Source organism: Vulpes vulpes, chromosome 8 (assembly GCF_048418805.1).
Source record: "Vulpes vulpes isolate BD-2025 chromosome 8, VulVul3, whole genome shotgun sequence".
Classification (NCBI taxonomy): Eukaryota; Metazoa; Chordata; class Mammalia; order Carnivora; family Canidae; genus Vulpes; species Vulpes vulpes.
This window is the reverse complement of record NC_132787.1, coordinates 35450737-35469569: the sequence shown is the minus strand read 5'-3', so window position 1 is coordinate 35469569 and position 18833 is coordinate 35450737. Positions and strand designations below refer to the sequence as shown.

Sequence of the window (18833 nt, the reverse complement as noted above, 5' to 3'; positions counted from 1 at the left end):
CAAATTAGTCAAACAGATGTTAAGTATCTTTCTCAAGATCACAGAGCTAGTAAGCCATGGAGCTGGGATTTAAACCAGAGTCTCTGCTCTAACCATTATGGTTTGTTGCCATAAAATAGATTTGCCATTCAGTACTCTGAATAAGTAGAAGTTACCTTGTACAGAGTTTATTTTATGAAAATATTGGGAATACTAAGATTATTTTGGCCATGATTAGTATGACACTAGTTTACATCTCTTCTTATAAAGTACCTAAGACTGAGTTTTTAAAGTTCTGATCTATTCAATTACAAATACTGGGAAAACACAGATTGTGAAGTATGCTTTACTGTAAACATTTTTGGAGATGAAATTGGGGCTGTTAGAATTCCTATAACTAAGAGATTTACACATCCTTGAGAAGACATTTTTTGTGATCTGTTTCATTCATTTCATGATTAAGCATGTAATGTCATGATTATTCTGATATATAATGATCTCTTAAGGCCTGCTTTCTTTTCTAGCATGGAAACCAGAAGAAAAGCTATATTCATACTTTACTTGATATCAAATTGCCAAAGTCAGAGCACAGACTTAAGATCTACAGTATGCTGGATTTCTGCCAATTGAATTACAACCCTATTGTCATCTAACAGGAATACAGGACAGAAAGCTAAATATATGTTAACACTGTAATATAACCATGTAATATAACCAAAGTAATTTTTCCTAGGCTTTAGAATGTAGTAAAATATTTGAAGGACAATAATGTTTAAATATCTCTGAAGGACAATGTAGATTTGGACTAAACGTTGCTTCAATAGGATTTGGAAAACAGTTTTGAATTAGTCACTTCTCTTTAGTTATGGTTAATAGAAATTTGAGTCCATTTAAATGGCTTAGACTAATGAAGGTGTTTATTATGTTACAGAGGGGAAGCTGATTAGGGTGGTACACAAAATTGAAGAAAAAGCTACCAAATTCGGGGCACCACGGATGAAATTGCATTGTGCTATTCTCTGCTTCTCTTTAAATTGATAAGGCAACAAGTATCTTAGCAAACCCAACTGAAAAATCCAACTTAAAAAAAAAATCTATCTCTGAGCTTCCATTCATCAGTTCATGAACTCAGATTTGTCTTGCTTGGGTCACAGATCTGCTCCTACAGACCTTAAACCATAGGTCTACCCCTTAAACTACCCCTTTGTGTTTTACCAAAACAGAAAGTTCAGATCTGGATCTGTGGTTGTCTCTTTTGCTATGAGGAAAGGGATTCACGGTGCCTGGAAAATAGAGAAGTAGAGTCTTTCAAAGAAAAGAGAACATAATTTCCAAAAAAACGTGGCAAGAAGGAACTTAAACCTAGATATTGAGAGGATATAATCAATACTTGTCCATTAGGTTGATTCTGTATTCAAACACAAACCATACTAAAAGATGAAAAAAATAATGCAGCAAACCACATTTATATGTAAAATTTAGGTATTTTCTTTTAAGGCTGAGAAAAAATTCTGAGGTACAGATGTCAAAATTTGCCTCCAGTTTTCCTTCAATACAAAGAATTTTAAAAATGTATTTTCTTTCAAAAAAACTTTTATTTTAGTTTAGTTTCAGTTTTTGCTACAGTTGTTGCAGGGTTACTGGGTTCTTGTCTCAAGGAGTTGAAGAATGAATCTCATGGACACAAAAGGGTGAAATGAAATGAAAGCTTATTAAGGGAAGGTGAAAGCAGAAAGGAATGAAAAAAAGCTTTCTAGAGAGAGGAAGTTCCCAAATGGTTTGACACTGAGGGCTATTGGCAGTCTTTTTTTGAGAACTGACTGGGAAGCTTGTAGCTTTGAGATTCTTGTGCCATCTTGGTTTAAGCAAAGATGATTGATAACATCCTTCATGGCTCACTTTTCTGAGGTCTGGTCATTTTCTGTGATTACAACATAGCTGCCAAAAAAAAAAAAAAAATACTCCCTAACATCCAGGGCAGGTGGTCTAGTTTGTTCCCTTATCTCTGGTTTTGTCGGCCTCAGCATTTCTCCACATTTGGGATTTCTATGAGCCTGGTCACATAGGCCCCTGTGTGAGCCTAGTCAGGGGAGTCAGGGGCCTCCTATCTCAACGTAACCCATTCCATACCCACAGTTATTACTTAGAAATGAACAAAATAAAACATTGTGACATTTCCAAATTATCAACCAAGTTTATAAAATGAGTTCATGAATTCAAGTATTTAAATTCTATTTTCTGAATTAAAATTACAAAATATCATGCAAGAATTGAGTCAAAATCATGTCCCTATGCTTTCAAAGGAGCTATTGGTCTCCTTTGAAACTACCTAAATTTGGGAGGGGGGGACACCTGAGTGGCTCAGCAGTTAAGTGTCTGCCTTTGGCCCAGGGCATAATCCTAGAGTCCTGGGATTAAGTCCCACATTGAGCTCCCTGCATAGAGCTTATGTCTCTGCCCACCCCCCATGTCTCTCACGAATAAATAAATAAAATATTTTTTAAAAAAGTATCTACATTTTTTGTATATATGGAGAATTATCTGATTTAATGAAGATAGGTTATTTTGATTATTCCACTATAAACTATTTGACTGAATGATAAAGCCAATCATTTAAGGAAAAATCAAACTTGGAATATTACTCCTCTAATAAAAACAAATATTAAGACTTGAGAATCTTGGAAATAGACCAGAAAATTATGACTTGTCATCATTACCAAATTAATGCAATTGTTTAGATGTTCTTTCTATCTACCAATATAATTTGCCTTTGCTCAGTACTGTAAAACTTCGAGGACTGAGATTAAAAGCAGGTGAATAGTGGCTACAGGTTTCTCCCTTGGCTGTTAGTTTAATAGTCCAGAGATGGCTATTTTTGCTATAACCTTGGCTTACGCAGGAGATAAAAATCTCACAATCTCTTCCTTTCTCTCATTATGAGGTAATTCATTAAAAGTAGAGCAAACAACCAAAATATAGAACAACAAAATTTCAAATTCCTTATTTCAATTTCCTAGTCTACTGCCTCCTGCTGGTGCAGCCTACAAGCCTCCTCCGGTCTTTCAGGATTTTTATTTCTTCCCCTAAAACCCAAGTACCAGCACCTGCAATGCATAATCATAGAGGTTCTGGATGGAAAGCCACCGAGACATCTATCTCCCCAAGCTAGAAACAGAAGACATTCTCTCCAGCATAGTTTTTAAAAAATAGGTGTTTGGCCTTCAAGAAACGACTTGGCCCTTAAGATGGAGATTTACCTTGTCAGTTCACTGCTTTATTAAGGGACACTTTCCAGTTCCCAGGAACTGGGGCAGAGAAGCTGTGAGCTTATGTCCACCTGTGCTGTGGATTGTTCTACCCTCCAGCCCTGTGCCCAAAACTACTGGGACATTAAACTCAATCCTCTCGTCCTCTCTTAGAATGTGTACCCTGAATTTACAGATGGCCTTTTCCTTAGAGTAACTGAATTTTAAAATTTATTATTAAAGTTAATTATGTCCTCTTCCTGTCCAATTTTATTACCATCATACCTGCCCAGAGGAAAATAGCATTAATAATAAGTCCTTCACCTCTTTATCTATACATAAGCAAATGTATACAAGCATGATTACATAAACTGGTCAGTATGCAGCCTCGATTACAACCTTGACCTTAGCTTTGGGTAACAGTCATAATGCCCACTGTCCCAACACCATGGAATCCTCAGCAGGTGAACTAACTCACTTGCTCTTTTAATATATGATGGAAGGTTGGCTGTTTTACTAACACAGTAGCCCCACACCAACGTTAATAGTCACTAGAATGATTTCACTGCAGTTGTTTTCAACCTTAGCTGACAATTAGAATTGTAAGAGTAGCTTAAATTTTTTTTCAATAACCTAACCACACCTTTGATCTATTAACTCAGAGTCTTAAGAGGTGGGATAATCTCAGGCCTCAGCATTTCTTCAAAGCTCCTCTGTATAATTTCAGTGTCCAGCTGATTTGAGAACTATTTCCACAAGGCCAGAGAGATCACATTGTGTGACACCTATCTACCCTGACCACCCCAACCAATCTCCGCGTTAAGGAGTTGTTGGACAAGGTCACAAAAATGAAATAGCTGAGGTTTGTAATTACCTTTGTCCGAATTTGGCCTACACGAACCAAACTAATTTTGCTAACATTGCAGAAAGAGCCATCCACTGAGGTGATGGATGTATTAACTAAACTGATAGCGGACATCAGTTCACTCTACATACATACATCAAATCATTGGGTTGTACATCTTAAACTTATATGGTGTTACATGTCAGTTATAACTCAAGGAAGCTGGAAAAAAATAAAATAAAAAATATATAAATGTTTTTAAGACAGAAATGAAAGAGCCTTCGATGCTCAAGGATGGTTCCACTACCTTTGCCTCTGAACATACTTACTCAAGGAAGGTAGTATTGAAGTCATTTATCCAAACATTGTCAAATACCCAGGCTGAGTTAAGCATCAGCAGTGGACTTTGTGAAACTTACAGTTTCTGCAGTCCTGCCCTCCAGTCATTAAGTCAATTGCTGTAAGAAGTGGCCCAGGAATCTGTCCTTTTATGGGGGACTATCTGTATAAATCTTACATGAAGACAAGTTTGGAAATCATGTAACTCTTCAATGAAGGAAGGACAGTTACCCAAAATAAGTACAAAACATGGCCTTTCCCCAGGAATTATGACAGTACATGTGTGTGAGAGAGAGTGTGTGTGTGTGTGTGTGTGTGTGTGTGTGTGTGTGTGTGATATCTCCTAGGTATTTTGCATAAGAGGGAGAGAGAGAGAGAGAAATTTTTGTCATATGCCATGTCTCATAAACCAAGGCACCAGAAAGCAATGTGGGCTAAATTACTCTGACGAAGACGTTAGTGAATCTTCAAGAGCTTTAGGTTTACTCATCCATTGTAAAGGCTGTCAGAGATGACATCATGGTGGCAGAAAAGCAGGGAGATGTCTATGAGCAGTAGGATCTAATTGAACTCCAGAGCCCCTCTGAAGTCAGAGACAGAATTGTTCTCTTTTAGTCAGTGTGAAAGCCAGAGTGTGCATGAGAGAAGAATGAAGAGATAAAAGATACCGGCGGGGGGGGGGGGGGGGGGAACAAACATGTAACCTCTTTATAGGAACAAAATAACCAACAAAGATATTTTAACTATTAATAGCAGATCTTTTTTATGGTTAGAAATAGAAGAATAAAGAAGAAATTATCTTTCCCATGGGAATAGAGAAAAACCCAAATGTGTGGGAGTCAAGTACAGTTGTTGACCTTTAATGAATAATTTTATCTTTGTGAGAATGACAATGACAGTAAGCTACTAAAGAAATGAAAGAGTAAAGTTGCTTTTTAAAAATATCTGTGTATATGTAAGTTGTATTTTGATCCTATATGATAATTAGTAAAGTCTGTTCACTTGAACTATGATGAAATATTTATCTAGGTTTTAATATTTGTACTTAAAGATATTTTGCTTATAATTTTCACATTAAACTTTAATTCTTTTGTTCTAGAGTTTCTCTTAGTGCATATGTAAAATGTCCATGAGCTCACAATTGTAAAAGTTTAAGAGTAACACGCTACTAGATGTCCATATGATGATGTTCTTTTAAAGAAGCGTCAAAGTATTCTGAAATGCACCTCACTTAGAACTCAGATCATACCAGTTTTCCCAAATTCTAGATCTCTGATTTAAACAAATCAGTACTGCAGGTTGGTTTACTGTTTCCTTTGGCCTATACATAGCTATGAAATTATATGAGAAGCAAAATAAAACTACCTCCTTCATTGATATTCTTAAATCAGCAATTTTGTCCCAGAAAAACTCACAAGCTCTAGATTTACAAGGCTTGACGTCTTAAGTTCAGGGATGCTGACCAACTGTGTTAAAAAAAAAAGTTCTTTAAAATAAAATATAATGGTCCTACTATCTTCAAGCAATTTTTAGGACTTTTCTTAAGGCAATAACATTTCATTTTTTTTTTATTTATTTATGATAGTCACAGAGAGAGAGAGAGAGAGAGAGAAAGAGAGAGAGGCAGAGACACAGGCAGAGGGAGAAGCGGGCTCCAATCACTGGGAGCCCGACGTGGGACTCGATCCCGGGTCTCCAGGATCGCGCCCTGGGCCAAAGGCAGCCAAACTGCTGCGCCACCCAGGGATCCCAAGGCAATAACATTTCAATGGAAAGATTATAAACTTCTGTTAATAATATCCAGATTACCAAAATAATAACTTCAACATGACTTGATCTAAATAAATGAGGATATAAATACTAAATGGTGTAATACTTCACCTATATTACAAAGCTGCTATACTTGGTACACACACATACACTTGGTACTGGTACACTTGGTACACTTGGTACACACTTGGTACCATTTGCTAAGATGTTAAGATATTTCTGAAATATTTGGCATAGTGCTGCTGCTCTAGTCATCAGGACCCCTACCCAGGAATCCCTCAGACCACTATCACAGCAGGGGCTCCTGAATGCCCTTCCAGTGCTGTGGCTTGTGTCAGTACTGGCTGCTAAATACATACATGTCACCCCTGCGCACTTGTGCATATGTAATAACAAAACAGGAAAAGAATCCTTTATTCAAGAAAGGGAATTCTGTGAAATGATGCTGAGATAGAATAATAGAGCCATAGAAGAATTTTTCCCCAGGGTCTCCAGCAATAACCAGAACACCATACCAGAAGGCATCAGACAATGAAGTGGAAAATGTTCTCTGAAGTTTATTTGCCTGGTAGTTTAAATACACAGTCATTTTTTTTCATTTGTTTTTGGCTCTAGTAGAGTAGCTTTCTCTTTCTTCACATGAATTTAACCACAAGTCCCTTACATCTTGGTGAATTTGGAAGAAGTATATTAATCCAAATCTTCAATTTTCACTAACGCAGCCATCTTTTCACAAATCCAAGATATCTCAGCACTGCAGCGAGAAATATAAATATTTCCTTTTTGAAAATAGGCACAACCTTTGGATCCATTGATCTGGGCATACTCTTTAGTGCTGAATCTGAAAATTAATCCACTTAAAATTAATTACAAATTTCATATTTGATATTTAATCACAATTCAGTGTTCTCAGTTTCCAAAGACTATCTATCTGAACTTTGAGAGACTTCTATAACCATAACATATCAAAGTTCTTAAAACTGGCAAATCTGAATGCTTCATTTCAAGTCAATGTCATTATAGACTGCTGGGTGACTTAGCCAGTTAAGCATCTGACTCTTGATTTCGGCTCAGGTCATGATCTCAGGGTGATGGGATCAAACCTATGTCTGACTCCCTTGGCTCCATGCTCAGCAGGGAGTCTTCTTGAGATTCTCTCTCTCTCTCAAATAAATAAAGAAATCTTTAAAAAATCATTATAAAATTACACTTATCAAGTGTAAATACCCTATGTGCCTTTTTATTCAACTGATCTGCAATATTCTTTTCTTACTTCATGGCTGGGCCTATTAAATCTTCCTCTTGGAGTATGCACTTGCCAGAAGCAGCCTTAATCAGTAGGCAACATGATTCTTTTTTGGGGGGTGTGTGTGAGGGGGACATGACTCTAAAGCTTAGTCCCACCACCCTGAGTGTGACACCCATAGCCTCAGGGTGTCAGTATCCACAGATTCCTAACCTTGCTGCAGGGGGCCACCTCCTCCATATTTTCACTAGGAGTGAGTGGAGGGATGATGAAAACTCCTTTGGGAGAGGGGATCCATCTTCTTAAAGCCCAAAGTGGAAACAATTGCACTTACAGGTATCTCAGTCCTGTTCTGTAAATCTGCAGTCCAGCAGAACATCTCAGATTAGTTTTTAATCATCTCATGCCCAGTGTTGCTCCATTTACAAAGAAGTAACTGCCATTTTTGATTGTGTGTTTATGACTTTGGACATGCTTGTCACCATGATTTTTTGTGTGAAACCAGACTCATCAATTTAATATGACTAGTAGTGGTGGTAGTTAGAGAGTGAGAAATTGGTGTGAGTAGAAAAAGCCATGACAAAATTGTGGGAAATGGGTGAAGATAAAATATATCTAGGGAGAAAAGTCTAGACATTCATTGTTATTCAGGGAATTTGGAGAGTCACAGCTGTAGCCTAGAATCCTTGAAGTAAATGAAAGGTTATAACTCAATTTAAGGAAATTTTGACAACATGCAGTGAGTAAATCAGGAGGGATGTGTATGGGGGAATAACTTGATGGGAAGGGAGATGGAGAAAAACTTAACACACCCAGAAAGATGACAATGCTCTTGTATTTCATGTGATAGGCAAATACTATTTATTATATTATATTATATTATATTATATTATATTATATTATATTATATTATAATATTAAAAATACAAATATAATTGAATCATTTTAATATAGTTGTGATGAACTGTGTTCCTCAAGATATTTAGTTTGTAGTTGCTTAGAGAATATTATAAACTATGTGTTCCTTTCCATATTTTTAAGATGGTATCTATTTTTTTATAACTTTAGTCACAAAAACTGTAATCTTCAAAGTTTCATATATTCTGTATGTACTTTAAATATTTCTTCAAAACTTTGAAGTGGCAGATTTAGTTCATTTAAGTCATGAAGGATATTTGCCATATACACTACATATATGGTAAGTCCCTGTAGCAAAACTAATTGTTAAATTAATCCATCAATTCAGACTTACTTGCTACTGGAAAATGGCTGACAATTATTGAATTTAAATAAATGTGTTAATGTATGTTCTTAGGATAAACATCACCCTTGTGACCATAGTATTGGAGAGCCAGGATAACTAAGAGCCCAAACTTATGGTCATAAAAGCATTCAAGTTCTGATTTGGCCACTGGAGTTTAGTGACCTTGGGCATGTTATTTAATCTCTCTATGACAACTGTTTCATCCATAAAATAGGAATATAACAGTGTTTTTACCATAGGGCTAATATTTATATACTACTTTGAGCAAAGTAAGTGTATTTTTTTTGTTAAATAAAAAAGTAAATTTAATCTAATTGATAAGCTTCAGTGTCTTGCCATGAGTTTGTCACATACACGAAATTAGGTACTCTTGCTTTTGTTATTTCGTACTGAAGCACTCTTTCCTTTGTATGTTCTCCTCTTTTTTTTGTATCTAGATTTATATTTCTTACAATTAAGATTTATTTTCTTAGTATTCCAATTTTGAGTATTATTAGCTTCTTTTGTTTCTCCCTCTAACAGTTACAGACTTACAAGGATGGAGAGGGGACAGAGCCATCCTCCCATAGCCAGTTCCTTCCAGATGGATCCCATGATAAGCCCAACCAGAAGAAAGAGAGTGTGGGTAATGGCTGTGACTTCAGAAAATCCTGAGAGAGACAACAGGAACAATGTTATGTGAGAGCCACATTCGGGTATGCAGTTGTAAGATGTTAATTCTCACTCAAAACTCACTGAATGCCTACTATGTGAGTCTGAAATTCCACCTGTTTTACTTTCTATGCTAGGAATAATTTTTATAACCAGGAAATGGAGCGCCCGGGTGGCACAGTCAGTAAAGCATCTGACTCTTGGTTCTCAGGGTCCGGAGATCGAGTCCCACCTTCTACTCCATGCTCAGTGAGGAGTCTGCTTGGGGTTCTTTCTCTCCCTCTGCCCCTTCTGCTCATCCTCTCTCTCTCTCTCTAATAAATAAGAAAATCTTTAAAAAAATGAATATCTATAACCAGTGAAGGAGATTCAACCAGACCTTTTCCTCCAAACTATCTATCTTCACCAAGGTGGAGTTCTTGTCCATGCAGTGTTTTCTACTGTTAGTCCAGGTATTCTCCTCATTTGTTGCGAAATAATAGCAGCTGTGTTGGTACCATTGCCACATTTTAGGACAAGGATTACATTTGTGGTCTGAAAAAGAAATAACACCCATTAGTACAAGTTAAATAACACTGGAGTGACTGGGAGGGTTTTAAAAACTAAATAACTGAACCTGAGGAGGTATCTGAGACCCAGCATTCTGGAACCATACTGCTTTAGGAGACTGTGAGAATGAAATCACTTCCAATTCTGGGTTGGGACAACAGTGATTGAAATTCTCACTCCAGGGCTCAGTCTCCTGGGGTCAGAATTACCAGTTCTACTTTTAGCTTCTTAAAACTTAAGGTCACCTAAAAATAGCCCACAAAATAAGAAGCTGAAGTATCCAGGTTGGTAACATTCCAAGACACTTCCCAAATTCACCTCTGTGTTTTTAAAAATATGAAATAAATTGATATATTCTCTTGTCTTCTGTAAATTTAGTGTGATATCATTAGAGGTCATTGGAGAACACAATTTCTCATGCTACGAGGTGACTCACATGATCAATGCAAACTGGGGCAACAGATTTGACTGGCAAGTAGGTGCTAAATACCTGAAGTGTGAATGATCAGCTCTTGGCAGAGTTTGATGGCCATTTGTTCCTGTATCCTCAATAGACTGGAAATCTGTGATTTGAGAAATTTCTCCTCTGTGGGAAAGCTCCTATAGTTGCTCAGCTGCTGGGATAAGTTATTCTGCTGGTGGTGGATGATTTTTTGAAGTTGACTTAATTTCTCTGAATCTGAGTTAATTTCATTAGATGTCTGCAAAACTCCAAAACATAACAGGAGACAAGTTCGTATACCCTCCCATTCTCATTATAGCCACAGCTAATTCTCTTTACACAGAAATATTTCTCACATTGTTTAATATTCATGAGTAGCTCTCAATAATTGAAGTATTGGGAGAAACACACCAGATGCCTTTTGACTGCAAACTGGAGCTCATCCTTATAATTTTTAATATTTTAAGTATGATTATACTTGTATTAAAATAATGAATTAATAATCATATATCTTTGATATTTAACATAAGGCAGTGCCAGGCATTTTGCCATTCTTTTAGTGGAAATATTTTCCTTTTATCTATTTGGATTTGGTTCATGTAATTGTTATTTTAATAGGAACAGAATCCTTTAAGGCAATGGGTATCTCAAAATATGGTGTGCAGACTACTTTTATCTGAATCACACACATATTTGGTTTTGTTTTAAATATAGATTTTGATGCCATACTAGAATGTTTCTGGCTCTGGAGCCATAAAATCTGTCTTTTTAAAAATTATATTTATTTATTGGAAAGAGAGAGTAAGCAGAGGTAGGGGCAGAGGGAGAAAGAGAGAGAGAGAGAATCTCAGGCAGACTCCACACTAAGCATGGAGCCTGACGTGGGGCTCGATATAATAACCCTGAGATCATGACCTGAGCTAAAATCTACAGTTGGACACAACCAACTGAGCCACCCAAGCACCCCAAAATCTGTCTTTTTAATTAGCACTTTGGGTAATTCATCATCACAGTAAATGTAAGAGTCATTGCACTAAAAGCACTGCACTTCATAAAAGTCTTCACCCTTCCATGGTGAACCAATGACTATGTATCATTGTATCTTCATTTTTTTTTTTTAAGATTTTGGACACCAGGGTGACTCAGTCTGTTAAGTGTCTGCCTCTGGCTTATGTCATGATCCCAGGGTCCTGGGATCGAGCCCTGCATTGGGATCTCTACTCAGGAAAGAGCCTGCTTCTCCCCCTTCCCTGCCCCTCCCCCACTCATGATCTCTTTCTCTGTCAAATAAATAAATCTTTTTTAAAAAAGAGAAAGCATGAGCAGGGGGAAGGGGCAAAGGGAGAAGCAGACTCTACATCATTAGCCCCTATTTATACATCCAAATTGGTATGTCTAAATTCTAATTATTCATGAAATCCTACATATGTAAAATAAATGAAAGTAGCATGGAAAATGCCAGTATCATTCAGAAAATAAACTTTCTTAACTGCACATCCCCTCAAAGGGAATATTGCACCAACTCACTACTCTGACCATCATATACTTAACAATATCTTACAGAGTATGGATTCTCAGGACGTTCATCCATTTATTGTTAGTTCAGGGCTCCCTATCCTGTCCAACCCTGATGTCTCAATGATGGGTCTAAACCAAGGGAATACCCTTTTTTGGCTACTGTGCTTGGGAGTGGAGTTTCCATTGTTACATGGAAGTGGTTCAACTTTCTGTATAGAGGGTAAGGTATCTCAAGCACTATTCCTCCTTGCTTGTATCTCTTATTCATTTATAGCAAGCAAGCTATTTATATACTAGGACAATCTTGAGTGAGTAAATTAAGCCAGTGTTGTGCTAAGTCTTCAGGGTGAATGAAACAGCATGCTCTTCCTTGAGTCTACCTCTCTTGGTTCCCTGTTTCTTACCATTGGGGTAATAAGTGGATGTGTGTCTATGCAGAATAGAAGCTCCTTATTCCAACCAATAAAAAAAAAATTAAAGTTGTCTTCATGACCCAGTCTAGTTTATAAAGAAAAAACAATAGATTTAGGGCAAAATCCTCATAATAATAAAATCAGTCCTCTGCTTGTTTATCTTACAGCCTTGGGAGAATGAAGGAGAACATGATCACATAGTATAATCAAACTCAAATTTACACAGTTTACAAATGTGTTCTCTAATCACTTTTCTTGGGTTTGATGAAAATGTACTTACACATAATCCCTAAGGTCACTAGCCCAATCAGCAGCAGCAGACAAAGAGTAAGCAGACTCAGGGCAGCCTGACGCCATATGGGGGAAGGAGCTGGATACTCTGAAGAAAGCCAACAGAGAAACTGTGGTTACAGAGGAGTTGTTGATTTTTCTCTTACTTCTTCAATGTTCCATCTAGAAAATACCTAAGATGATATGCAATAAGGGCCCCATCATCAGTTCTCCTCCATTTCTCTTCCCACATTCTCCTTTCCTTTAAGAGTGGCTCCTAATTTTTAGGTTTTTGTTTTACATCATCACACATCCTTCTTCTTTAAATTCACTAAATGCATGTATGAGATGTTGTGGAAATTGCGTCTCTGGATGATCCTGACAATAGAAAGGATCTCATGTTTTTGAGATTACAAACCTCCACAAGGCAAGTATTACTGTGTATTCTACTTTTATCTATTATCCAGTCTATTTATCATCTAGCAGATAATAAATGAGTAGAGAATGAAAGACCAAATGAATGTGTAGTCTAATCTACAATATTTCTTAATTCAGGATCTAATGGCATCTAGCCCAGTATTTCAGACAGATTGATTGCAAATCTCCAGGTGTGCTGCTATCACATACATCACACCCACAACTTTTTTCTCTCAAGGATTACAGCGATAATTTAAACGAACAAAGAATAATGTATAACCACTGTTATTAGACCCATGACAAGCCTATTCTCATTCCCTTTGTATATACAATCTTGAGTGAGTAAATTAAGCCCACAAACCACACTTGTAAAAAATAAATCCAAGAGAAGGAGAAAGTAGTTCCAATATTTTAGATGACTTGGGGAAACAGCCTGAACTGTCAACAGATTCTTGAAAATAAGGGATATAGTCTAATATATCAAATTTGATTCCTGACCATAGAGATCAATATTTCTTCCAATAGGGTATAAAGGAACAAGCTAAAAGACTAGCACTGAGTTTGGACTTTTACCAGTTGTAGGAATTTGATTACATCATTTGATTTTTTTTCAGACTCAGTTTTGCGAATATTATTCCATCTACTTCACAATTATATTTTGATAAAAATATATATAATGCATATAAAGTACTACATGGATATTGTTATTATTGATTCAACACTACTAATTATACTAGGAGTTTCCACTCACTAAAAGTTTTTTTTTTTTAAACAGAAACTGTCTCTTGTCTAATTCTGAGTCTCTCATCCTCCCATTTCTCTCTTCAGCTATTTGTACCTCTAAAAGAAAAATTCCCTCTACATTCTCTATTTTAGAAACCTCCAACCTGGCTACTAAAAGAATATTCACCTGACATCTCAGAAATTATAAATACCAACGACTTAACTTGTGAAAAGAATTCTATTAGCTCCAATTCACTTTCTCCTACATCCAACGTTTCACAATAACACAGAACTTCAGGAAATATAGCAACATCACACAATTTCAAGTGGTCTTGGAAGTCGCATGTTTTCTCACCAAAATTGGGAACATTCATTCTACTATATATTCCACAACTCTGCTCTATTGTGGAGATTCCACAGCATATCACTTTCTAGCATTGGAACCAAAACTTTACAACCTGTTCATTCCCCCAAGGTCACATCTTGCTGTCTCTGAACTCCTACCTCTATTCCTTAGGTAATTTCTATCGCGGTTATTTCTCTCTCCAACAGAATCCTGAAACGTGAGTGTCGCGTAAGTCACTTCTTCAGACATCATAGAAGAAAGCACTACTATAAATTATGTAATTAATGTTTCAAAAATCTTCAGGCCCAGGAACAGAGTGCTCTTCTCAAGGCTGGGAGCTTTTATAAACATACTCTACTGACCCAAGACACTCCCCACTGCCCCTTTGTTAGGACAGAATGACAATCAGCCTTTTTGCAGAGAAAGTTAGAGAAGTCAAATATTCTCTTTAAAAATCAGAATATCATAGATCTCAATCTGTTCTTTCAGCATTGTTTCTTGTGAAGACTCTTAAAGGACTGCATTTACTTCTAATCCCAGCATCACTTCTTGCAAAATTTACTAATTTCTATAAGAAAATTCATCGTTGTTGAGAACCTGCAGAAGGCAGAATAACAGCTTCCTCACCAAAATTGTGCATGTTCTAATCCCCAGAACCTCTCAATATGGTAAGTTTACATGGCAAGGGGGTTTGCAGACGTGAAAAAGACTGCAGACCTTGAGATTAAGAAATTATCCTGCGTTATCTGATGGGCCCAATTGAATCCTTAAAAATGGAAACCTTTCCTAGATTCGGTCAGAGAGATACAGCTTTGCTGGCTGAAGGTGGAGGAAGATGGCCTAGAACCAAGAAATGTGGGCCAGAAGGTAGGGGAATGTGGACTCCCATAGAGCGCTCAGAAAGGAACACAAGCCCCGCCCACAGCCTTGATTGAGCCCCCCCCTCCCCCGCATCGTGTCAGACTTCTAACCCACAGCTCTGTGAAACCATAGATTTGTGTCGTTTAAGCTGCTGTATTTGTGGATTTGGCTAATGGAGCAATAGCAAACTAACAGAACTCAGAAAATATTTGAGGGCCATACCTGAACAAGAGAATGAATGAATCTTTCCTAAAGTTTCCTTTGGAAACTTTTGGAAGAAGAAGATTACATGCCTATTCTGGGGATGATTTGGTGCAGGTTTTTGTTTTCAGATGGCTGGAGGACTGATCCAAAACCTCCCAAGATCCACCTCTGTATGAAGATTATCTTAGTCAAGGGTGCCTGAGTGGCTTGATGGGGGTTAAGCATCTGCCTTTGGACCCTGGGATCCAGCCCTCATCTGGCTCCCTGCTCAGAATAATAAACAATCTTAAAAAAAAAAAAAAAAGATTATCTTGCTCAAGATGGAATGAATTGTGCTCTTTCTCTCTGCCAAATAAATAAATAAATAAATGATATTTTTAAAAAGATTATCTTGGTTAAAGTGGAATAAATTTCACCTATTTCAGGAGTGTGAACAAATATCCAATAGGTTGTAGAAAGAAAATGTAAAAATAATAATTCTTCACTAACATTTATGTATAATCTCTATATACATAATTATGCATGTATTTATCTTTCCTCTTCTTTTTTCTCCCAAACTGATGCATCAAAAAAATGTTTGGAGGCTCTGAGTCATAATCAGTTAAACTCCACTGCCAAAGATGTGGAATTAATTATATCTATGTTTATATTTACTATTCTACATAACCTGAGTAAACACAGAGACCATCAACATGAGGAAAATTAAATTGAATATGTGATTATGAAAATGAGAATACAGGATGTTTTTCTATCTTCTCTTTCACTTTCACCAAATTTGCAAAGACTGAGTTTTCATTTTCATTGCCCTGATTCTTTCTTACTTTCAAGTTCCCTAAGAAAACATTTAACCTTTTACAATCTTATACAAAATCATATTTGGGTAAAACAGTGATGAAGAATCTCACCTCGTTGCTAATAATTTCTATAAGAGAAAGGATTGGTCCTACTTTCTACATACTTACTGTTATTATGGTTCTAAAAGACTTTATTATCTATTATTAGCTTATAATTTTATTAATTTAGAAATCACCATTTATCCTTGTCTCCCTATAGAACTTCCATCATTTCTTAGCTCATTCTGATTACACTAGCATTCTGATCACACTTTGTTGCAGTCATCTACCAAATTCTAGGACATTTCTCCTAAATCACATTAACCCCCACATTGACACATCCAATGGCTCTTTCTCCAGATTCATTTTACTCAGCTTATAAGCAGGATCTGATATAATTATTTCCTTTAACTTAAAATTCTTTTCCAAAATATACTATTCTTTTTTTAATATTTTATTTATGTATTCATAAGACACACATGGAGAGAAGCAGAGATATAGGCAGAAGGAGAAGCAGGCTACCTGTGGGGAACCTGATGTGGGACTCAATCCAGAGACCCCAGCCCCAGGATCACGCCCTGAGCCAAAGGCAGACACTCAACTGCTGAGCTACTCAGGTGTCTTCCAAAATACACTGTTCTACAAAACACCATTATCTTCTTCTTTCCGTTTCATTACCTAATCCTCCCTCAGATTTGCTGTTTCCTCTTTACCTGACTTCAAAATACTGTTGTGGTCCAGAGTTCAGTTCCTGGCCCTCTGTCCCATTTCTGCTCATCTATGGATGAGATGTTCCAGATCCATGGCTTGGAGTGACATAGGAGATCTCCAAATGTATATCTTCATTCCAGGGTTTGATCACTAGGCCCAAATATCTGACTGAAGACTTGGCATATTATTTACATATGCTATAGGATTTTTTAGGATTTTTAAATGTAACACATCCAAAAAATAAAATAAAATATAAAATAAAATAAAATAAAATAAAATACAACTCTTTCCTAGTGGTTTCACTGTTTCTTCATTTTAGTAAATGAAAACTTCACGCAGTTCCTAAGCCCAAAACTCAGAATCAGGTTTGACTTTCATGCTGCTTTCATATGAATTAAATCCACCTGAAAATACTGTTTATTGTGGAAAGCAAAGGAATTCAGGTATTAAATATGGAAGTATTGTTGATTTGGGGTACATTAAAAGTAATACTGAGTTTATACAATAAGAAATTATACTCTAACTCCATTCTTCAATGATCATTCCATTCTCACGTATTATAGGACTATTTCAGAGAACACCTTTAAAGAGGAGCCTCTATTGGATAGAGATTTGGCAGAATGGAAGTTAATTCAAAACTATTTACAACAAAGAATGGAGAAAATAAAGATTAAATCCAGAGGGATCAAAGCCCTAAAGATAAAAGCAGAACAACAACAAAAAATGACCACAAGGAGGAGCTAGAAGATAAATATAAGATAGAATTTATTTGGGGATTTTTTTTTTTTTAATTTATGTTGAAATATATATTCATCCAATCAGGATAATCAAATATCCTGGTTAAAATAAAGGGCTATACAGGCAGATTGATTACCTTAAATATCAGATCAACATTTATGTGTCCAGTGAAACGAACACAACCAGGGCCTCCTCCAAGTTTCACTAATAAAGAGCTACTATATATGATTTTTTCCTAACACTTATCATGATCTGAAATTATCTTGCTGTTTTATTTCTTTGTTTCTTTGCTATTTATGTTCACCACCCTCCACTAGAATATAAGCTCAATAAGAACACAACTTTTATATGTTTTGTTTACCATGTTATATCAGAAAATAGAATAGTGCTTGAGACACACACACAATGATCAATAAATGTGTGTTCAAATAATAGATCAATTAATGATCCCTGCAGTGTATATTTTATACTGACTTTAGCGGAGTATCTTATATCCCAATATTGTGACATGAATCCTCAGTTCACTATACTTGATCACTTTGCTTTCCTTGATTGCACCATACTCACTCATACTTCCACAACTTTGGATGTTTGCCCTGCCTGATAAAATAAAAAGTACTCCTTTCCTCTCTCTTTTTATGTAACCTTTGCCTTTCCTTCAAATCTTAACTCAAGGCTTATATATTCCATTTGATTACTATTTAACTTTACAGATATTATGTGCATATAAACTTCTCAATGTGGTAGATGCTATCTGGCACATTTTTCCCTTTTCTCAACTCTGTAACAAAATGCTCTGCCACAGTTGTTATCTGATAGCTATTCATTGCTTAGCTCATTAACTTTTTTTTTTTTTTAGGTTTTATTTATTGAGAGAGAGTGAGAGCCAGAGAGATAACAGATGGAAAAGGAGAAGCAGATTCCCTGCTGAGCAGAAAGCCCAATGTGGGGCTTGATCTTAGGACCTTGAGATCACGACCTTAGCTGAAGGCAGACACTTCACTGACTGAGCCACCGAGGGGCCCCTAGCTCATTAACTTTTAGTAAAACATTCCACTTTTCAGCCCATATGTTTAAGCTTTCTGAAAATGAAAGAGAAAATATTAATTTTGCTTTTTTTTCCTGACAGGAAATTCTAGCTTTTTTCAAAGATAAACAGTACTTGGTATGTATGTAGAAGACTAGTAAGTCAAATGTGAACTAACAATTTTAATGAGAGGCAACAGGACATCACTGATAAATGGACCTAAGGGTTAGTACAAAGGTGATGTGCCTTAAAAGGCTGAAACTCTTAACTCTAGGAAACAGAGGGTTACTGGAGGGGAGATGGGTGGGGGGATGGGGTAACTGAATGATAGGCCCTAAGGAGAGTACGTGATGTAATGAGCACTGGGTGTTGTATGCAACTGATGAATCATCAAATTCTGTCTCTGAAACAAACAAAAAATTGAAAAAGATTATCACCAGCTG

The 18833-nt window shown here is 36.5% G+C and overlaps 1 protein-coding gene across 1 annotated transcript; it reads right to left on the bottom strand.

The window, feature by feature from the left end:
- Positions 1–6709: 6709 nt before the first annotated feature.
- Positions 6710–14334, bottom strand: CLEC12B (C-type lectin domain family 12 member B). The gene is made up of 6 exons (XM_025995605.2): positions 14175–14334; positions 12541–12639; positions 10378–10596; positions 9718–9872; positions 9222–9337; positions 6710–7018 (listed from the first exon to the last, which is right to left on the bottom strand). The coding sequence occupies exons 1-6, from the start codon at positions 14266–14268 to the stop codon at positions 6868–6870; spliced, it is 834 nt and encodes a 277-aa protein (XP_025851390.2). The 5' UTR covers positions 14269–14334; the 3' UTR covers positions 6710–6867.
- Positions 14335–18833: the final 4499 nt, after the last annotated feature.

Bases quoted from the DNA above. Each gene is read 5' to 3' on its own strand.
- CLEC12B (XM_025995605.2), bottom strand. From the start codon at position 14,268: ATGATGTCTGAAGAAGTGACTTACGCGACACTCACGTTTCAGGATTCT. The intron at 10,597-12,540 runs GTAAGTACATTT...TATGTTTTGGAG, and splicing joins AGTGACCTTAGGGATTATGT to TTTTGCAGACATCTAATGAA. The intron at 9,338-9,717 runs GTCTGGTTGAAT...TGTCTCTCTCAG, and splicing joins TAGATAGTTTGGAGGAAAAG to GATTTTCTGAAGTCACAGCC.